This window comes from Rhinopithecus roxellana, chromosome 2 (assembly GCF_007565055.1).
Source record: "Rhinopithecus roxellana isolate Shanxi Qingling chromosome 2, ASM756505v1, whole genome shotgun sequence".
Taxonomy (NCBI): domain Eukaryota; kingdom Metazoa; phylum Chordata; class Mammalia; order Primates; family Cercopithecidae; genus Rhinopithecus; species Rhinopithecus roxellana.
In genome coordinates this window covers 152328971-152345857 of record NC_044550.1, presented here as the reverse complement: position 1 = coordinate 152345857, position 16887 = coordinate 152328971, and the positions used below count along the sequence as shown (strand labels likewise).

The 16887-nt window shown below is 36.6% G+C and overlaps 1 protein-coding gene across 1 annotated transcript in view; it reads right to left on the bottom strand.

Moving 5' to 3' along the window:
- CHIC2 (cysteine rich hydrophobic domain 2) overlaps positions 1–16775 on the bottom strand; it is a 56488-nt gene extending 39713 nt beyond the window's left edge. The window contains exons 1-3 of the mRNA XM_010358988.2: positions 16272–16775; positions 1310–1364; positions 1013–1168 (exon numbers count right to left, since the gene is read on the bottom strand). Of these exons, the coding sequence (XP_010357290.1) occupies positions 1013–1168; positions 1310–1364; positions 16272–16390 (330 nt within the window). The 5' untranslated portion in view covers positions 16391–16775. The remainder of the gene's footprint in view (positions 1–1012; positions 1169–1309; positions 1365–16271) is intronic.
- Positions 16776–16887: the final 112 nt, after the last annotated feature.

Sequence of the window (16887 nt, the reverse complement as noted above, 5' to 3'; positions counted from 1 at the left end):
CTTCAATCTGTAATAATTTGTCATATCTCTACCAATATCTTAAAATTATATTAGTTTGTTTTTTGAGACAGAGTTTCACTACTGTTGCCCAGGCTGGAGTGCAACAGCGCGATCTCAGCTCACTGCAACCTCTGCCTCCCAGGTTCAAGCGATTCTCCTGCCTCAATCTCCTGACTAACTGGGATTACAGGCACCTGCCACCACACCTAATTTTTTGTATTTTTAGTAGAGACAGGGTTTTATCATGTTGGCCAGAATGGCCCTGAACTTCTGACCTCAAGCGATCCACCTGCCTTGGCCTCTCAAAGTGTTGAAATTGCAGGCATGAGCCACTGTGCCTGGCCAGAATTTTTTATTATAAGTAGTCAAAATAATGAGTCTTTAAAATTATTTTTTTTATTACAGAATCACTTTGTGCTCACTACAGAAAACTTGTAAAATATAAAAAGAAGAAAACAATGTCCCATAATCTTACCAACTAGAAACCACCATCGTAACCATTTTATTTCTTGTATGGGTACTATCTTACTATTAGTGAGAATACTATTAATTAATACTTATTAACCACTTCCTTTGAACTATTCAGCTAAGAGCTTTCCAAACATTTTCATTATACCTTTACAATAATCCTATTCAAGTAGTAGATGAACATGTGAACATTTTACAGTTTTGTCAAGTAGGGTTGAAGGAGGTTAGGAAATGTGCCTAAGGTCATAGAGATAAATGGTAGACCTGAAGCCAGCATCCTTATCACTATACCACACCACCATCAATGTACAGATAGAGACAATGCTATACACTACTCCTTGCTCCTAAAATTACAAATATAATTTTTAGATGGCTATTCAGTAACAGCACTTGGATATATAGTAACTTTACTGACTCACTCCTCTCCTGGATTCATATTGTATTCAGGATAGGTGATTCATTCAATATAAAAATAAAAACTAGATAAATGCAAGACTTGCTTGTCCACTTCTAAATTTAAATTATAATATATAATTCAACTTACCCTTTTACTGAGGCAAATAACTGGCCACATACTGCAACCTAACGTGCAGCAGCAACAAAGGCAGCCACAAAGTAGCCAACGTACATTAACGGGAAGGTTCTTCTTAAGACAACTGTTAACTCTGTTAATGCTGGCTTTAAATTCTTCAGGAGCTACCTAAAGAAAAATTTTAAGAAATAATAACAATGCAATATTGATGTCAAAAAACATGACTGATAAGCATACTTTTTTCCTAATTTTCTCAGAAAAAAACTGTCATTTTGAGGCATACAAATAGTACAAAAATGAGACACTCACTTTTCCAGTTAATGAAGAAGGGAATTCTGATTCAAATTTGTTGCTCAGTCCAAATCTATTTTAAAAAATAAGAAGAATATGTTATTACATGTCATTGTTGCCAAAAATATAGAGCATTTAATTTAAAGGTCAAGTCAATAGAAAGCATTTTCACATACGGAGGAAGTTTGAGAGATAAAATGGAAGTTTGAGATAAAATAACTGTTATAAGCAATTTATGAAATGTAACAAGCAATTATTTTAGCAGTTAAATGGAAACTTTTGCATAATGATAAGGGGCTGAATGTTAATTAACCAGCAGTATGTAAACAAAAATATAAATGGTTCATTTAATTTATATCTTAAAAAGTTAACTACAAAGCATATTATTTTAATGGGTGGGATAGCAATTTTTTCCAGCTTTTAATGTTATTGGTGGAAACAAACAATAGCTGTGAATTTTAGCAGGTGTCATATACAAGCAATAAGATGAGAAGCAAAATGCAGGAAAAAGACTGGGGAAGGGGAAGAATAAGAAAAAAGGGAGAGAAAAAATAAAAAAGTAGGAACGGACAAGGTGCTACCAAGAATTCTCTTAGGTTCCATTCAATATCTATTTGTCAGTGCATTAGACGGTATGAAAGAAAATGTAGACATGTACTATACCTATATCTATTCCTATTACCTAAAAGATCTTTTCTTGAATCATGGTTAAAATATTCCATGGCTTTAGAATTGATAAAAGATTTAAACTATTTTCAAAGAACGGTAAATATAACAAGAAGATAAAACACATAATAAAAACAACCTATTTTGCTTTTATCTATCAGAAGTCTACCAGTACTTGGAGAAAAGAGAATTCATTCAAATCACAACTATTAAGCACATTCCATGCAACACTTCAATACAGGCTTTTATGGCTTTTACAGCTTCCTTTGTTTCCTTAAGAAATCACATATGAGACCAATTTTACTTTTTTATGTCATTTGAGATAATTTTGAAAGTTCATGTAATACACACTGTAAAGTTTCGAAGGGGGAACTCCAACTTTATGCCTAAATCTAAATGGAATCTTGAAACAGGCTTGTTTTACTCATATCCTACATACATCCATTTCACTATCTCTACATTCCTCCAGTCTATAGTCATAACTCAGCGCAAACCACTCCAATCTGTTATCCTGCTTTCTCATCATCATCAAATTCAGGTTTATCTTTCCTGATAGACCTTTTCTATTCCAAACTCCTTTAACACTTTCCTCTGAAACCCTCAATCTGTTGATCTGCAGCTATCAGGATACCTCCTTACATCTTATCTTAAAAAACAAAACAAACCTTAAATACATACAGTCATGTGCCATATTAACAATGTTTCAGTCAGGACATACTTGAAGGTGGTCCCACAAGATTTTAATACCGTGTTTTTACTGTACCTTCTCTATGTTTAGATACACAAAACTTACCACTGTGTTATAACTGCCTACAATACACAGTACAGTAACATACTGTACAGGTTTGTAGCATAAGGGCTACGGGCTATATACCATATAGCCTAGATGTGTAGTAGGCTACACCATTTAAGTTTGTACACACACACTCTGTGATGTTTGCACAATGATGAAATTGCCTACCAACCCATTTATCAGAATAGTCCCCATAATTAAGCACCACACACCTGTATGTATCTTCACTTTAACCATAAACCCTGTTGAAATGCCACTCTTTCCTTAGAAATCCTCAACTACAGTTCACTCCTGACATTATCTATTCTAAATAACTTTACCTCCTGCACCTCCATCTAATTCAGCAACCTACTCACTGTGATATATTCTGCATATTGTTATCACTTGGGACTGTATCACCTCTGAAATTCTGAACTGTAAAATTCTCCTCTTACCACTGCCATCAATCATTTCATTTCTCCCATCCTTACTAAATTTGATTTTTGGCCTCTGGTTGTAATTTACTGCTTCCTACCCCTCCATAGCTCCCTATGACTCCATTTCCTTCCTTATTTGCCAGAACTACAGTCAATCATTTTGAATATACTCCAACAAACACCCTTAATCATCTCTACAGTGTCCCTTGCCAACCCAGGTTCAATTAAATTGTTTACTTTCTTCACATTGCCTGGAGCTACTGGAGAAAAATCACATTTATAAATGTATCACCATTAATAAATACAAATATATATATAAAAAACACACATATCTTATTTCTAACCTCAGTGAGTATTATTTTAATTAACAATATTTATTCATCCCCAATAAGTTCCCTTTTCCATACTCCGTAGTTGTGGCACCTGTCTTTAGGTACTCCACTTTATCCTCACAACATTTTTTTTGCAAATAACCACAGTTGTCAACTCTGAGAGAAAAAAATGTCATTGAATATAAACTGCTTTACCTTCCCTCCCTTTTATTTTTGGACTTACTTTTATATCTTCAGTAATTTTACCATCTCTCAATGGAGGAAAACTTCCAAAAACTAACCATTTACTTCTGGTTGCATCTCTTCCAGTCTCCACTGCAATCCACTGTATTTCTACCTCGCTTCAGGCTACTTAAACACAGCCTACAAACCTGAATTAGTCTAGCCACCTGAGACTGTGAATCCCTATTACTTCTTCTCTCTCAATGTCTGATGGCATCTATTTCTTTCCTTCCTCAACTAATGTTTTGAAAGACTCCTTTACATTAACTATCTTTACGTTACCTCTCATTCATTATTCAAACTACCACAATCCAGGCTTTCCTACACACTTCTTTACTAATAAGACTGTTCTCATCAGAGTAGTAGAAAATCACTCTTTCCAGCAAGTCTTCTTTCACATAGCATGCTTTCTCCTGGCAAAGAGCTTGAGCATCAGAATTTCTTATTTGGCACAGGCCACAGCAAATATCTCCTTTGCTATGTTTTTCATCCCTGCCAAAACCTTCTCTCTTTTTTTTTCCAAATCTAGACCAACCAAAACAATAGTATCAGGTAGAATTTAGTAAGACCATCCTATTTTATTAAATGGATAAGAAAAGTCACACTTCTTGTTTGATAATATAACTGTAAAATATCACCTCTAATGATTTATTTTTGACATAAACCACTTAATTTTGACAATACCTTAGTTCTGGCTTCTTAAGTTCAGCAGAAGGCAGAGAGTGTTAGAATGAAAATGGCATATATGTTTTGTTTTCAATTGACAGCATTATAAATGTACCCACAAGTTTACATAAAAGTTTTTAAATATGGTAAAAATAATTTCCTTTATTCCAAGACAAAGTGCAATTGGCTCCGCACAGTATTAGAAAGGTCAAGTTTCATACCATAAAATAATAATTTGATGTACCTGAAAGAAGAGCAATGATTCCTGCATTGAGTAGGAAGCCGAACCCCCTTCAGACTCTAATAACCAAACACTCTATTAATCCAAAAAGCTAGAAGCAGCACTTGGATAATTTTTAAAAATATGATTTAACGTAGGTGGCATCTTAATTCAGTTATCTACAAGACTAATAAAATTACATTTAAAAAATATTTTATGTTGGCAAGAAGGTCAAGATGGAAAAATATCACACACTATCAATGGAACTATAAATTGTTACAACCATTTCAGATTAATTTGGCACTGAAAATATCTATATCTTTGTCATAGTGTCTTCTCTTTAGAAATGTAATATTACCTAAAAAATAACTTGAATTGTGGATTAAATTTATGCATAAACAAGTTCATTGAATCTTTATTCACAAATATAAAAATGTATCTATAACATTTTAGGAATGGTTAATTATCTCAATATAACAGAATATTAAACAACCATTAAAAATGAAATTTGCAAACCAAAAACATGGAAATATCATTGAACATAAACTTCTTCACCTTCCCTCCCTTTCATTTTTAGATTTATTTACATATCTTCTGTATTTTTACTGTCTTTCTCCATGGAAGAAAATGTTGAAGAAGAAAATTCAGTATATCATGATCTTAACTGAAAAGAACAAAAATCTCGCAACTTGATAGAATTTTCAGGAGTGCAATCTGGTAGTACATAAAAGGGGTCTTAAAAAATATTCCTACCCTGGCTGGGTGCGGTGGCCCATGCCTGTAATCCCAGCACTTTGGGAGGCCAAGGGAGGTGGATCACCTGAGGTCAGGAATTCGAGACCAGCCTGGCCAACACAGTGAAACCCCGTCACTCTAAAAATGCAAAAATTAGCCGGATGTGGTAGTGGGCGCCTGTAATCTCTGCTACTCGGGAGGCTGAGGTAGGAGAATTGCTGGAACCCGGAGGCGGAGGTTGCAGTGAGCCGAGATTGCATCATTGCACTCCAGCCCGGGCCGACAACAGTGAGACTGAGTCTCAAAAAAAAAAAAAAAAAAAAAAAAAAAAATTCCTACCCTTTGATCCAGTAATTCTACTTTCAGAAATGTATCAAGAGAAACCAGCTGCAGTGGCACAGATATGTTAATGAATAACCAAGTATTCTGTAGTGTTATTTTACGGAGGGGGTATTAAAGACATTTTGTTGTTTTTTTAAATAACAGCTGTTTTTCAGCAATGTATAGTTGCTGTTAACTAAATAATTGACGAGTTATTTATTTTATTTTATTTTATTTTATTTTATTTTATTTTATTTTATTTTATTTATTTATTTTATTTTATTTTATTTTATTTTATTTTATTTTATTTTATTTTATTGAGACAGGCTCGCTTTGTTGCTCAGGCTGGAGTGCAGTGGCGTGATCTCATCTCGCTGTAACCTCTGCCTCCCAGGTTCAAGCGATTCTCATGCCTCAGCTTCCCAAGTACCTAGGATTACAGGTGCTTGCCACCATGCCGGGCTAATTTTTGTATTTTTAGTAGAGACGGGGTTTCACCATGTTGGCCAGGCTGGTCGCGAACACCTGACCTCAAGTGATCTGCCCACCTTGGCCTCCCAAAGTATTGGGATTACAGGCGTAAGCCACTACACGCAGCAGACAAATATTTTATAACGTACAATACCATCCTAATTTTGTTTTCTTATTTGAATATTTTACTTGGCATTAACTAGGTATTTTAAGATAAGTAAACAGGGAAATTTGGGTTCACTAATCAACAGTTTTCTTGAATGCATTTCAATTTTTTCCATAGTTCAAGTCCATATAATCCTCTGTCCCTCTTACTTCAGTTTTTACTTCTTCTATGTTCCTTGTATCTCCTTATATTGACAATGTCTCCTGGCATTCACTACTGAACTATCATTTTAAATTAAGACATGTTTTGAACTCATAATGAATTTTGCCTTTTAAATGCAGAAATGCAAGAATCTGCTGCTTCAACTTGTTTTGCCCTTAATCAAAAATATATGTTCGATGTTTCTTTTCTTCTGAGTTACAGTGATATTTTTAACAGTGAAATTTTGAAAACAGAAATATCTTATAATTAAATTAATTATAATACAACAATCTGAAAAGACACTACACAGCTCAAAACCATGTATACTAGAGAGTGTAGTCTGTTACTCTGCATGCCTAACTAGGAACTCCCTATACTTTGGCTAACTAGATCACAAGTGGACATCTGCTTTAAGAACAGCTAATCCCTGGGCTGGGTAGTAGCACGTGGAATGGCAAGGCCAAACAGTCCTGCCTAACTTAGATAACATTAACTAACTCAATCAGCTCTCTTGAGGCATTTGAACATAAGACAAAGAGATGGTAACATGCAGAGCTGACAGAGAGAGGGCTTACAGAGAGGGCTTAAATTGAAGTCAACATGTAGTAAAGCCATCGATAACTATAAGTCAAAATAAACTGAAGCCAATAATAAGAAGAAACTGAGATCAGCAGATAAGTAATGATGGGCCAGATCAGGGAGGGTCTTGTAGAACATTAAAAGGACTCTGAAGAAGATGGGGAACCTTTGAGGGGCCTGATACAGAGAAAAGACTTGAACTGACTTATGTTTTAAAAGGATCACTATAGCAGATGTACCAAAATGATTGTATAAGAGGAGACGCAAAAGTGGAAAAGTGGAGACAGGCAGAAGAAAATATATATATATTTTTTGTAATTTAGATGGATTCTTGCTATGTTGCCCAGGGTAGTCTCAAACTCCTGGGCTCAAGTGATCTTTCTGTCTCAGCCTCCCGTGTAGCTGGGATTATAGGAACATGCCGGCATGCCTGACTTAAGAAATATATTAAGTGTAAGGCAGAAGGGATACTGGCAACTCACTCCAGCCATGTAGGTGGCAAAATAGGGCCAGATTTTGAAGACGGAGCCAAAATGTCAAGACAAAATGGATGCAGTGAAAGAGAAAGAGGAAAATCAAGAACGTATCAAAAAGTTTTTGAGCTAAACAAAAACTGCCATCAACTGACAATGGAAGGCTGCCATTGAAGTTGATTTGGGGTGTAGATCATGAATTCCATTTTGGATAATCTGGATTCTGAGACATTCAACCTGTACAAATCCACAGATACAGAGAATTTTTATCTTCCTACAGATATGACAAGACCTATGAGCATATGAACTAGAAATTTCAAACTGAACACATGGGTTATACAGATGGCACATGCAGAGAGAGCTTATTTCCTAATCCTGAACTTTGAGTTCAATGAACTCAAATTTTTAGCTACTTATGGAGATAAAGTCATAATTATGGAAAAAAATTAACAGGCTTTGATGTATATAAATCATGCTTTACGTTTATCTGGTTGATTCAACATATGTCTGAATATCAGTGTAGCTCAAAGAGGATGGGATCTAATTGAAAGTATACTCTATTTATCCAAAAGATACAGAAACCCTGGAGTTAGAGACATATTTTTGGGTTTCAGAATAATCCTAAAAATTTTAACTCTGTAACCACATTCTGAACAATATTTGAGTTTATCCAGTTTCATGAAAGTTTAATCTCATTCAGGAAACTAGTGAAATCAAAGACTTAATTCTCTAAAGCATGTGTTAAACTTACTCTATCATAAACCTCACCATTATACATAGTCTTATAATAATCTAGCATTAGCATTTTATCTGTTTTTAATTACTAAGGTTATAATTTCCATTATTAACAGATTACATATGTTGTTAAGCAGTGGAAGTTATACAAGTGTATACCGACGAAAATGCACAATATAACTAACTTCTGATGACAGAGGGATGCAGCTGATCTAACTTAACAACTTTTAAATTTTCTGTACTAAAGAAAAAAATTTGTGTATATCTGATTTATACATATTTTAGAATATTCTTAATACTTCTATAACTCTTAAGAGCAATATAATGATGCTAAATTATGTTCACTTATGCAAAATATATGGTTGAACTGATTTATAATACAGACTAACAAAAATATTCATTTCAAGTAACATTTATAATTGAGTAGTTTAGAAAAGACCAAGAAAGGAGATTGGGTACATAGGAACTCCACCACTGAACTAACCAAGGCCCACATTATGACTACAATGCAAGATCAAAGAGAATAAAACAAGAAGCTCTTGCAGGAAGCTCACTATATATAGTACATTCACTTTTTATCAATCAAAATAACAAAGTTAGGTTACCTTCAAATCCAACCAACTCCATCCAAGTAGATAGTGGGACAGAAAAAAAGCTTAAGGAGAAAAAAATTACTCTTCAGGGACATTGTGAGAACATTTCAGCTCCTGTGGATGCAACTGAGTTTTAAATGTAAGATATAAAAAACACAATTTTTTCCTCAAATCTAACGAATCATGTACTGAGGGCTGTCACATACCACATACCTTATAGCTAAAGGATATCACGTTTACGAGGGTTCCCACTTCAAAATCTATGATCCTGTGGGAAAGACTCTTTCTACTACTGGCACATGCTATTCTCTTGGCATACTAGCTGCCCCAGCATCAGAACAGAAGAAAGTGCAGGTATGCCATCAAAATCATTCCCAGTGAACAGTTATTTAACTGTAAAAAGTAGCCAGTTATTTAACGTCAGCCTACACAAAGCTAAAATTAAAAAATAAACAGACCAAAACACATACAACAACTGAGGAATCAGACAGCAAAAGTGGCCATTGCTATGTATTTCCATACATCATAGGAAAAGCTGTGAAATTTGATGGTTTATACCCAGAATTGTAATAACTCATTTAATCTAGAGATCAACACCCTAGCTGGGGCCACTATCACATCTTAGGGAGGCTACTTTAATAACCTTCTAAATTTCATCTTAATCCCTTTACAATCCTTTCTGGCCCCTACTGAACTCTCCAAACTCATTTAAAGACATTATCCCCTTTGTTCACTATATTCTAGCCATAATATAGAGGTATCCTTTCAGTTCCTCAGGCAAGTCAAGCTTGTTTTGGCTTGGAGTCTTGGTACCTGCCGTTCTCCAGATCCAGGGGCTCTTGACAGGACTCTCGTCCTTCCTAAATGTTAGCTTCCTCAGAGAGGGTCTCCCTAATTACATTATTTTCAATCACAGGATCTCATCCATTTCCTTCACTGCAATTTTATCAGACAAAATTTGTCTGTTAGCAGTAAACTCCATGAAGGCAGAAACTATGTGTGTTTCATTTTGGGTTTCATTATATACCTAGAGCCTTGTGCAATACCTGGCAGAAAAATGGGCATTTAACAAATACTCATTAAACTGCTTATCAGGAAACCTCAATAAGACAGCTGATAATCAAAGATTAAGCAAAACATACTCTGATAAAACAAAGTAAATATTGTAAAACCCAAGTACTAAAACCCAAGCATCTACACTCAACAATCAGAATGAACTTGTCTTACTTTATATGCAGTTCAAATAAGGCTAGCTGTTTTACTTCCAAGTACAGCTGATCAATTACAAAGAGAGAGGAAAGTAAATCAAAAAGAACAGCCCACATATGAAATTTAAATGAAAGTGCCATTTAGAGAAAGTTCTCAAACTCCAACATACCTCAGGGCCACTAAGGCATCACTGTGTATCAATCTGATAGTCGTTTTTGATTAAATGATTCCTCTAGTCAATTACATAATTCTGATCTATGCTCAGAGTCTTGTTTTAAAGCAGAAAAGCATACATCACATTTTAGACTGACATCCCACAAAATGGTAAAGAGTAACCAAAAAATGTGCATGCAGGGTTAAACATCAAAGTATGTCATAAGTAATAATTTGTTGAATGCCTATTAATTAGATAAATTCTGACTCACACATAACCTCTAAGGTGGATACTATCCTCTTTCCCAGAAGAAAAAACAGAAGTTGGGAAAGGTTAATTTGCTTATGGTTACTGTTAGGAAGTGACTGAGAATTGAAACCAATTTGCCTAATATCAAAGACCACACTTTTTCCACAGTACCATCTATTACTTTCCCAATATGTCTGACAGAATCACACAGCACTCTTACCAAAACTAAAAATCCCTAAACTCTTCCCTTCCAGACCCAAGATTCTGATTGAGTCAAAAGTCACACACACACACACACACACACACACACAGCACACACACACACACAATCTTACACGGAAGGCACTAAAAGGATACTTAAGAGCATCTGTTGCTACATGTTATATTTAAAGCTTAATTTTATTAAGAATAAAATCTAAATCGCTTTATAGCAGATTAGAAACCTAAGCCAGACATAGCTATCAGATATTTGAAAGATTTCTTTCTGAGTATACAGCTAGCCTAATATCCTGGGCCTTTAACCTGTTAACAGTATAAACTCCAGCTGGAAATCAAGAGTAGATCTCAACTTAATAGTATTATTCTTTAGAGTAATATTATTTATTTAAATTATTTAGAATAGTATTTATTATCATAATAATTACATATAATTTACTTTTCACCATTTAATCCCTCTTTTCTACTTAGCTAGTCATATAAAATTTTAAGTACTAATCAATTTCATATCCCTTGGTAGGCAAAAATCCAACACTGAACTCTTTGGACCAAAATGTCATATAAATTCTCAAATTCAAATACAGTAAAAACTTTGAAACCTCAGTTAATTATCATAGTTCTCATTTCTTCAAGAAAATCTATGCATTAAGAAGTTTTAGTAGTTGGTCCAAATAAAATGCATAGAATTTTTTCTTCATATTACCAAAGATATGTCCAAATTATAATCCAATTAATTTCCTCTCAAACCATATGGAATAAGAAAAATCTCTGGGAGGCCACGCATGGTGGCTTATACATACAATCCCAGCATTTGGTGGGGCTGAGACAGGAGGAACACTTGAAGCCAGGAGTTCAAAACCAGCCTGGGCAACACAGTGAAGCCCCATCTCTACAAAAACCAAAAAAATATTTTTTTAAAAAAATTACCTGTAGTTCTAGCTACTTGGGAGACTGAGAAAGGAGGATCACTAGAGCCAGGAGGTCAAGGCCACAGTAGGCTGTGATCGGGCCACTGCCCACAAGCTTGGATGACAGGGCAAGAGTCTGTCTCAAAAAAAAAAAAAAAAAATCTCTTGAGAAAAAAAACAAAAAAGAGTTATAAAAAAAATCTACCTTAATTTGATAATTACCTCACAATTACTAGATTTCATTTTTTAAAACAGGGGAGCCATTTATCTTTTCAATGTGATAAGTAGTCTATTATAGAATATTGTTTGCCTTTGTTAGGAGGTGCAGAAGGAGAAGAAAACAGTGATTCATTTGGCAATTCTGACAAAATCCAAAGATGTATACAATTACTTCATTCATTTAGAAAATATTATAGGAACTATAGTATTCTAGACACTATATTAAAGAATAAAGAAAGATCAATAAACACAACCTCTGCCCTCAAGAACTTTATATCCTGTGGAGATACATCAATGAGACCTTCAAAAATTTGAAAACAGAAACCTTAATCTTTAGAAATAAATAGAGTATGTCTTAAATATTATGCTGGGTGGGAAAAAGAGGTCGGAATTATAAAGTTTAACAAAATTGCTTTATTGAGATGATTCTGTAATTTGGCAACTCACGTTCAGGTCTCTTACTGCTAACCACAGCATCTAGCAGCAGTCCTGAAATACTGACACATTTCAAGACAATTTTTTACTAACTCTACCATTTGAAAAATCGATAAATACTAAGGTGTTCTTGTGATGTCACTTATTCAAAAATCATACTCCATCCCAATGTACTTTCCAAACATTTTCAAGTCACATTTCTAAATCTTTAATCTTCCATAATATATCTGGAATGAAAACAAGCAAAAAGTGGTTTCCGACAGCCATTGATAAAAACTGGTGTTGAAGGATAAGGAATGATTTGTGGAGATGGTAAGATTACACCTCAGAAGAGAGTACATGAAGACACAGTAAAATTACAAGAGAATAACATTAGAAACAAACCTCAGCAAAATAACTTGGCTCTATGACAGGGCTTGAGTTAGAAGTCAAAGATCATACATACTCTAGGAAAGCCCCAAGTTTGATTCTGATGTAAGAAGGGTAGAAAGTGGGGATGGGAGCAAATAATGTCTGTTATAATGATAGATTACCTAGGAAATACTGGCCTAAAACTACTTTTAAATTCTAACTTTTAGACTGACACATCTTTTAGAGTTATCACTGTGAAAAATGAAACTCTTCAATAAATGATCAACATATTTTGCAAATATATTTTGAAGCATAAGGAACTCCATAATTTTAAAATATTAACCAATCTGATCAAGACTACCTAATAGTCTTTTTACAGTATTACTGTTGCTTTTAGAAACTATTTTTCCTCATCGTCAGTTATATGAGAAGTCACCATGAAAGCAAAAAGGAAATCTACTTTTAATTGAATCGTAAGTGTAAGTCTTTTAGGTTACATGTACCAAAATATTATGCAATCATAAGAATTTATCATTTATCTTCCTTCCTTCCAATACCACTTTCCTCAAAATATGCTTCTGCACAAGATTTCTCCATATTGCTACATAGAAATCTAACAATGAAGGGAAATATTATACTTAACAGAAGAATGTCAGAAAAGAATACTGATCATGAGAGAAGTATAAAAAATAAGTCTGATTTGGGGTCAAGATGAAAACATTTGTATTTAAAAAAAGGAAAATATTTGTATTAAAAGCCACTTTAAAGCAGACTTCAGGCAAATTAGACATGTTGCATCCTATGTCACAAAAATCTGATTATGCCTAGAGACCAACCTAGAGAATGGAAGGTAACTTTCTTTCTCACATCACCACAATGACATGCCAATCATGTCACGTGAGAATACAATAGTTTCTAAAATAAACAGTAATACTGTAATATATTAAAGTAGAAAAAAAGAGCAGAAAGGCCTACTCAAAGTTACATCTGTGAAAAACATATGGATTAATCTATATCCTTCCAGACTGATCTAGACTACAGATGATTCAGTTTACATGGTCAATTACTTTCAAATTGGTAAGGGAAGACTGCGCTGATCAGCACCTCAGTTAAAAAAAAAAAAAAGGTGGGGGAGGGGGTGTGAGGGGCAGTGACAAGCTTAGCCAGTCTTACTACAACTGTTCTAACAGCTCCTCCCATTTATATTTAAAGCAAGAAAAACTGAATGTGCTCAACAGTCATAGTAACACATATGCACCAATTCTAAAAACCTTTATAGGTGCTAACTGGGCTATCCATTGGCATGGTGTGCTAGTGTGCCTGGGAATTATGTATGACAGAGCCATGTTAAAAAAAAAAAGTTTTGTATTATTACCTATGTGCCACAAAACAGGCTTAAGTTTTCAATGCAGAAAGATCCTTGTTGTCATCAAAATACTTCAAACAGTAATTTAAGCACATACACATTGCTTATAAATCAAAAATAACACTAAAGTGAATCACTGTTATGTTTGACAACGGCAATTCTAATTTTTTAGTACTTTGTTTTACACCTGTTTCTCAAAGTGTAAAACTATATCTGAGGAGGATAATAATAAAAACTAGTATCTATTGAACATAGTACCACACATGGCAATAAATTCTTTTCATGTACTATCTCATTGACTGTAACTACCCCCATCTCAACTAAAGGTCATGAATAAACAATTTATCCAGGAAGTAGCTGAGCTAGATTTTAACCCAGAGCCCAGAACCAAGATAAATGGGAGAAGAAGGAAGTTGCTGAGGAAGATCAGAGATTTAACTCCCAATGTAAAAAGGTATACTGTTTATTGATGATAGATAATCCCTCCCTATAACCTGGAATAGTTTTCAATCTTGGCTACACATTAGAATCACCTGTGAGACTGTATTATTTATTTATTTATTATTTTAACTATCCACGCCTAGGACCCTCACTCAGTACTTGGCCTTCAACTGGCCTGGGGTGGAGCAAAGACAAGGGTCTTTTTTTAAAGCCACCCAGGATTCTAATGGACAGCTAAGTTTGAAAACCACTAATAATTCTTTGCTACCCACTATTAATCTCTCCAGGTAGCCAACTACAATCAAGTTTACTGATTACTTAGGTTCTGAGCACTTTGTCCACTATTACATTTTCCACTTTCAACAAAGTGCTTAGTTTTTCTTCTCCTTAACAGAGGTAACATTACAACTACAGCGGCGTCTTTTTAAATGACAAGATTTAGCTTTTCTTTGATATTAGGAAAGTAGAAGGAGGGATAGACGGCATGACAAAGTTTGGAAATCACTTCTTTAAGCATCCACATACTCCTGAGGCTTAAAACAATGCAAAAAGATCATAAAAGTCAAAATAAAATCAAATGGCAGGTTATGAATTGTGATATATGTTAAAAGTTTAATATCCATGATATTTGGTTGTATTTCTTAAGCTGGTGACAACACTTAGAAAGTGTTATTGTGGTGATAAATTCCACTGTCTTGTCATGGTGCTGTGATGGCAATTATGCAGTGTTTTTACCCTGTTAAGTCACCTGAATATAAACTAACAGGTGCTAAAGAAATCAAAGCATTACATAAGCATACTCAAACAACAATACGGCTGGTCATAAGAGAAATGCAATTATTTTGCTGACAAACTTGTATGAGAAGTCTTACTGTTTCCCTAAGTTATTCACAGCACATCCCACTCACTCTTCACCAAAATATAATGAAGACTATTCCAGACATTTTCAGACTTGCTGGCTCTTTTACTGAAAAGTTGAAGAAGTACAGAGATACCTGACAAGTATGCAAGTTTGATCTACGATTTGAACAAAAGACCTAAAATGGGAGAGTATCAATACATCAAGTGGTACAAAACTGTGGACTTCATAGAGAAACATTACAAAACTTCCTGCTTCCGGACAGCTCATTATTTGGTTCAAGTCTTCACATTCCTTTATTTGTCATGGTCTTACCGAAAGCTTTCATTCCTTATTGTTTAATACCAAACTTTTAATGTTACTAGTGGGACTTTCCAAATTAAGAAACCCCAACTTCAGGACTACAGTTTTCCCTCAGTAACCTGAGCAGAGTGTATGTCCCTCAAGTAGTTTTTTGTTGTTGTTGTAAACATATTTCTTTCTGTACATCTTAAATTTGTGTTCAACTATATATTTTTATCACGTACAACTACAAGAACTTGCATTAGCTGTGCGGAAATGTGTGGAAGAACTGGGAGAACTGTGGGTATGTGTGAAACAGACACGACAGGGAGCTTCGCTGCCAATTGTCACTGGGGTCTCACACGACCCAGATCTGGCCTCTGAGCCATGTCACTGGGTGCAAAGGCACAGAGAACCATAGGATAACTCGGCGAGAAAACAAGGAGGCTCCCCGGCAATACACCCTGAAGGGGAAGGGTGGCCCGCAGGACAGACCCTAATGAAAACCCGTGCCTACTGGGATCGTCACATCGCCCGGGCCTGTAGGGCCTGCTAAAGGGGTGTGGGGAGGACGAAGGACAGCGTCCGTCCCCACTTCGGAGACCCAAACAAACGAAAATAAGCCAAGTTCTCACTTCCTGGTCGCCGACTCTTTCCGAAGGCCATCGACACCCGACGGACACAGGGGAAATCGGGCTCCCGTGGAGTAACGGGGCCCACCCCAGCCCGCACCTCCCGCCCTCGCCCTTCTCCGGGCCTTACACGGTGACGTGACCGGAGCCGCGGACGACCACCGGGTCCGGCGAGTACTTGAGCAGCTGCTCCTCCAGGGCCCGCTCCTCGTCCTCCTCTTCCTCATAGATTTCGTCGAAATCCGCCATCCTGAGCCTCCGAGCGCCGCTGCCCAAAGGGGCCTGATTCCCGGGATTGGCGCCGGGGTACCCGCGGGCGAGGCGGCGGAGGCTGAGGGTCGCCGCTGCCGCCGGCTCCGAGGCCGCGGAGTTCGCTGTCGGCTCTCTCGGCTCCGGCTACAGAGGAGATGGGGTCGGGACCGTCGCCGCCACCGCCGCCGCCATTACCATCAGCAATAACAACAACACAATGTCAACATCCGCCCAGAGGCCAACACCTCCACAGGCACAGACGCCGCTGCCGCCGCCGCAGCAGCAGCAACTCAGGCAACCACAGCAACAGCCTGAGCCACCCGCAGCGGGAGCAGCCGGCTACGGCATCGCGAGACTTCCCGGGCCTACGGGTGGGCGGGAGCGTGCGTGGGCGCGTGGGCGCGCGGGCGGGCGGGCGCGCTCACGTGCGGCCTCGCGCGCTCCCAGGCCGCCGTCTTTCCTCTGCTTCCACCCGCGGACGGCGCCCGAGGCGC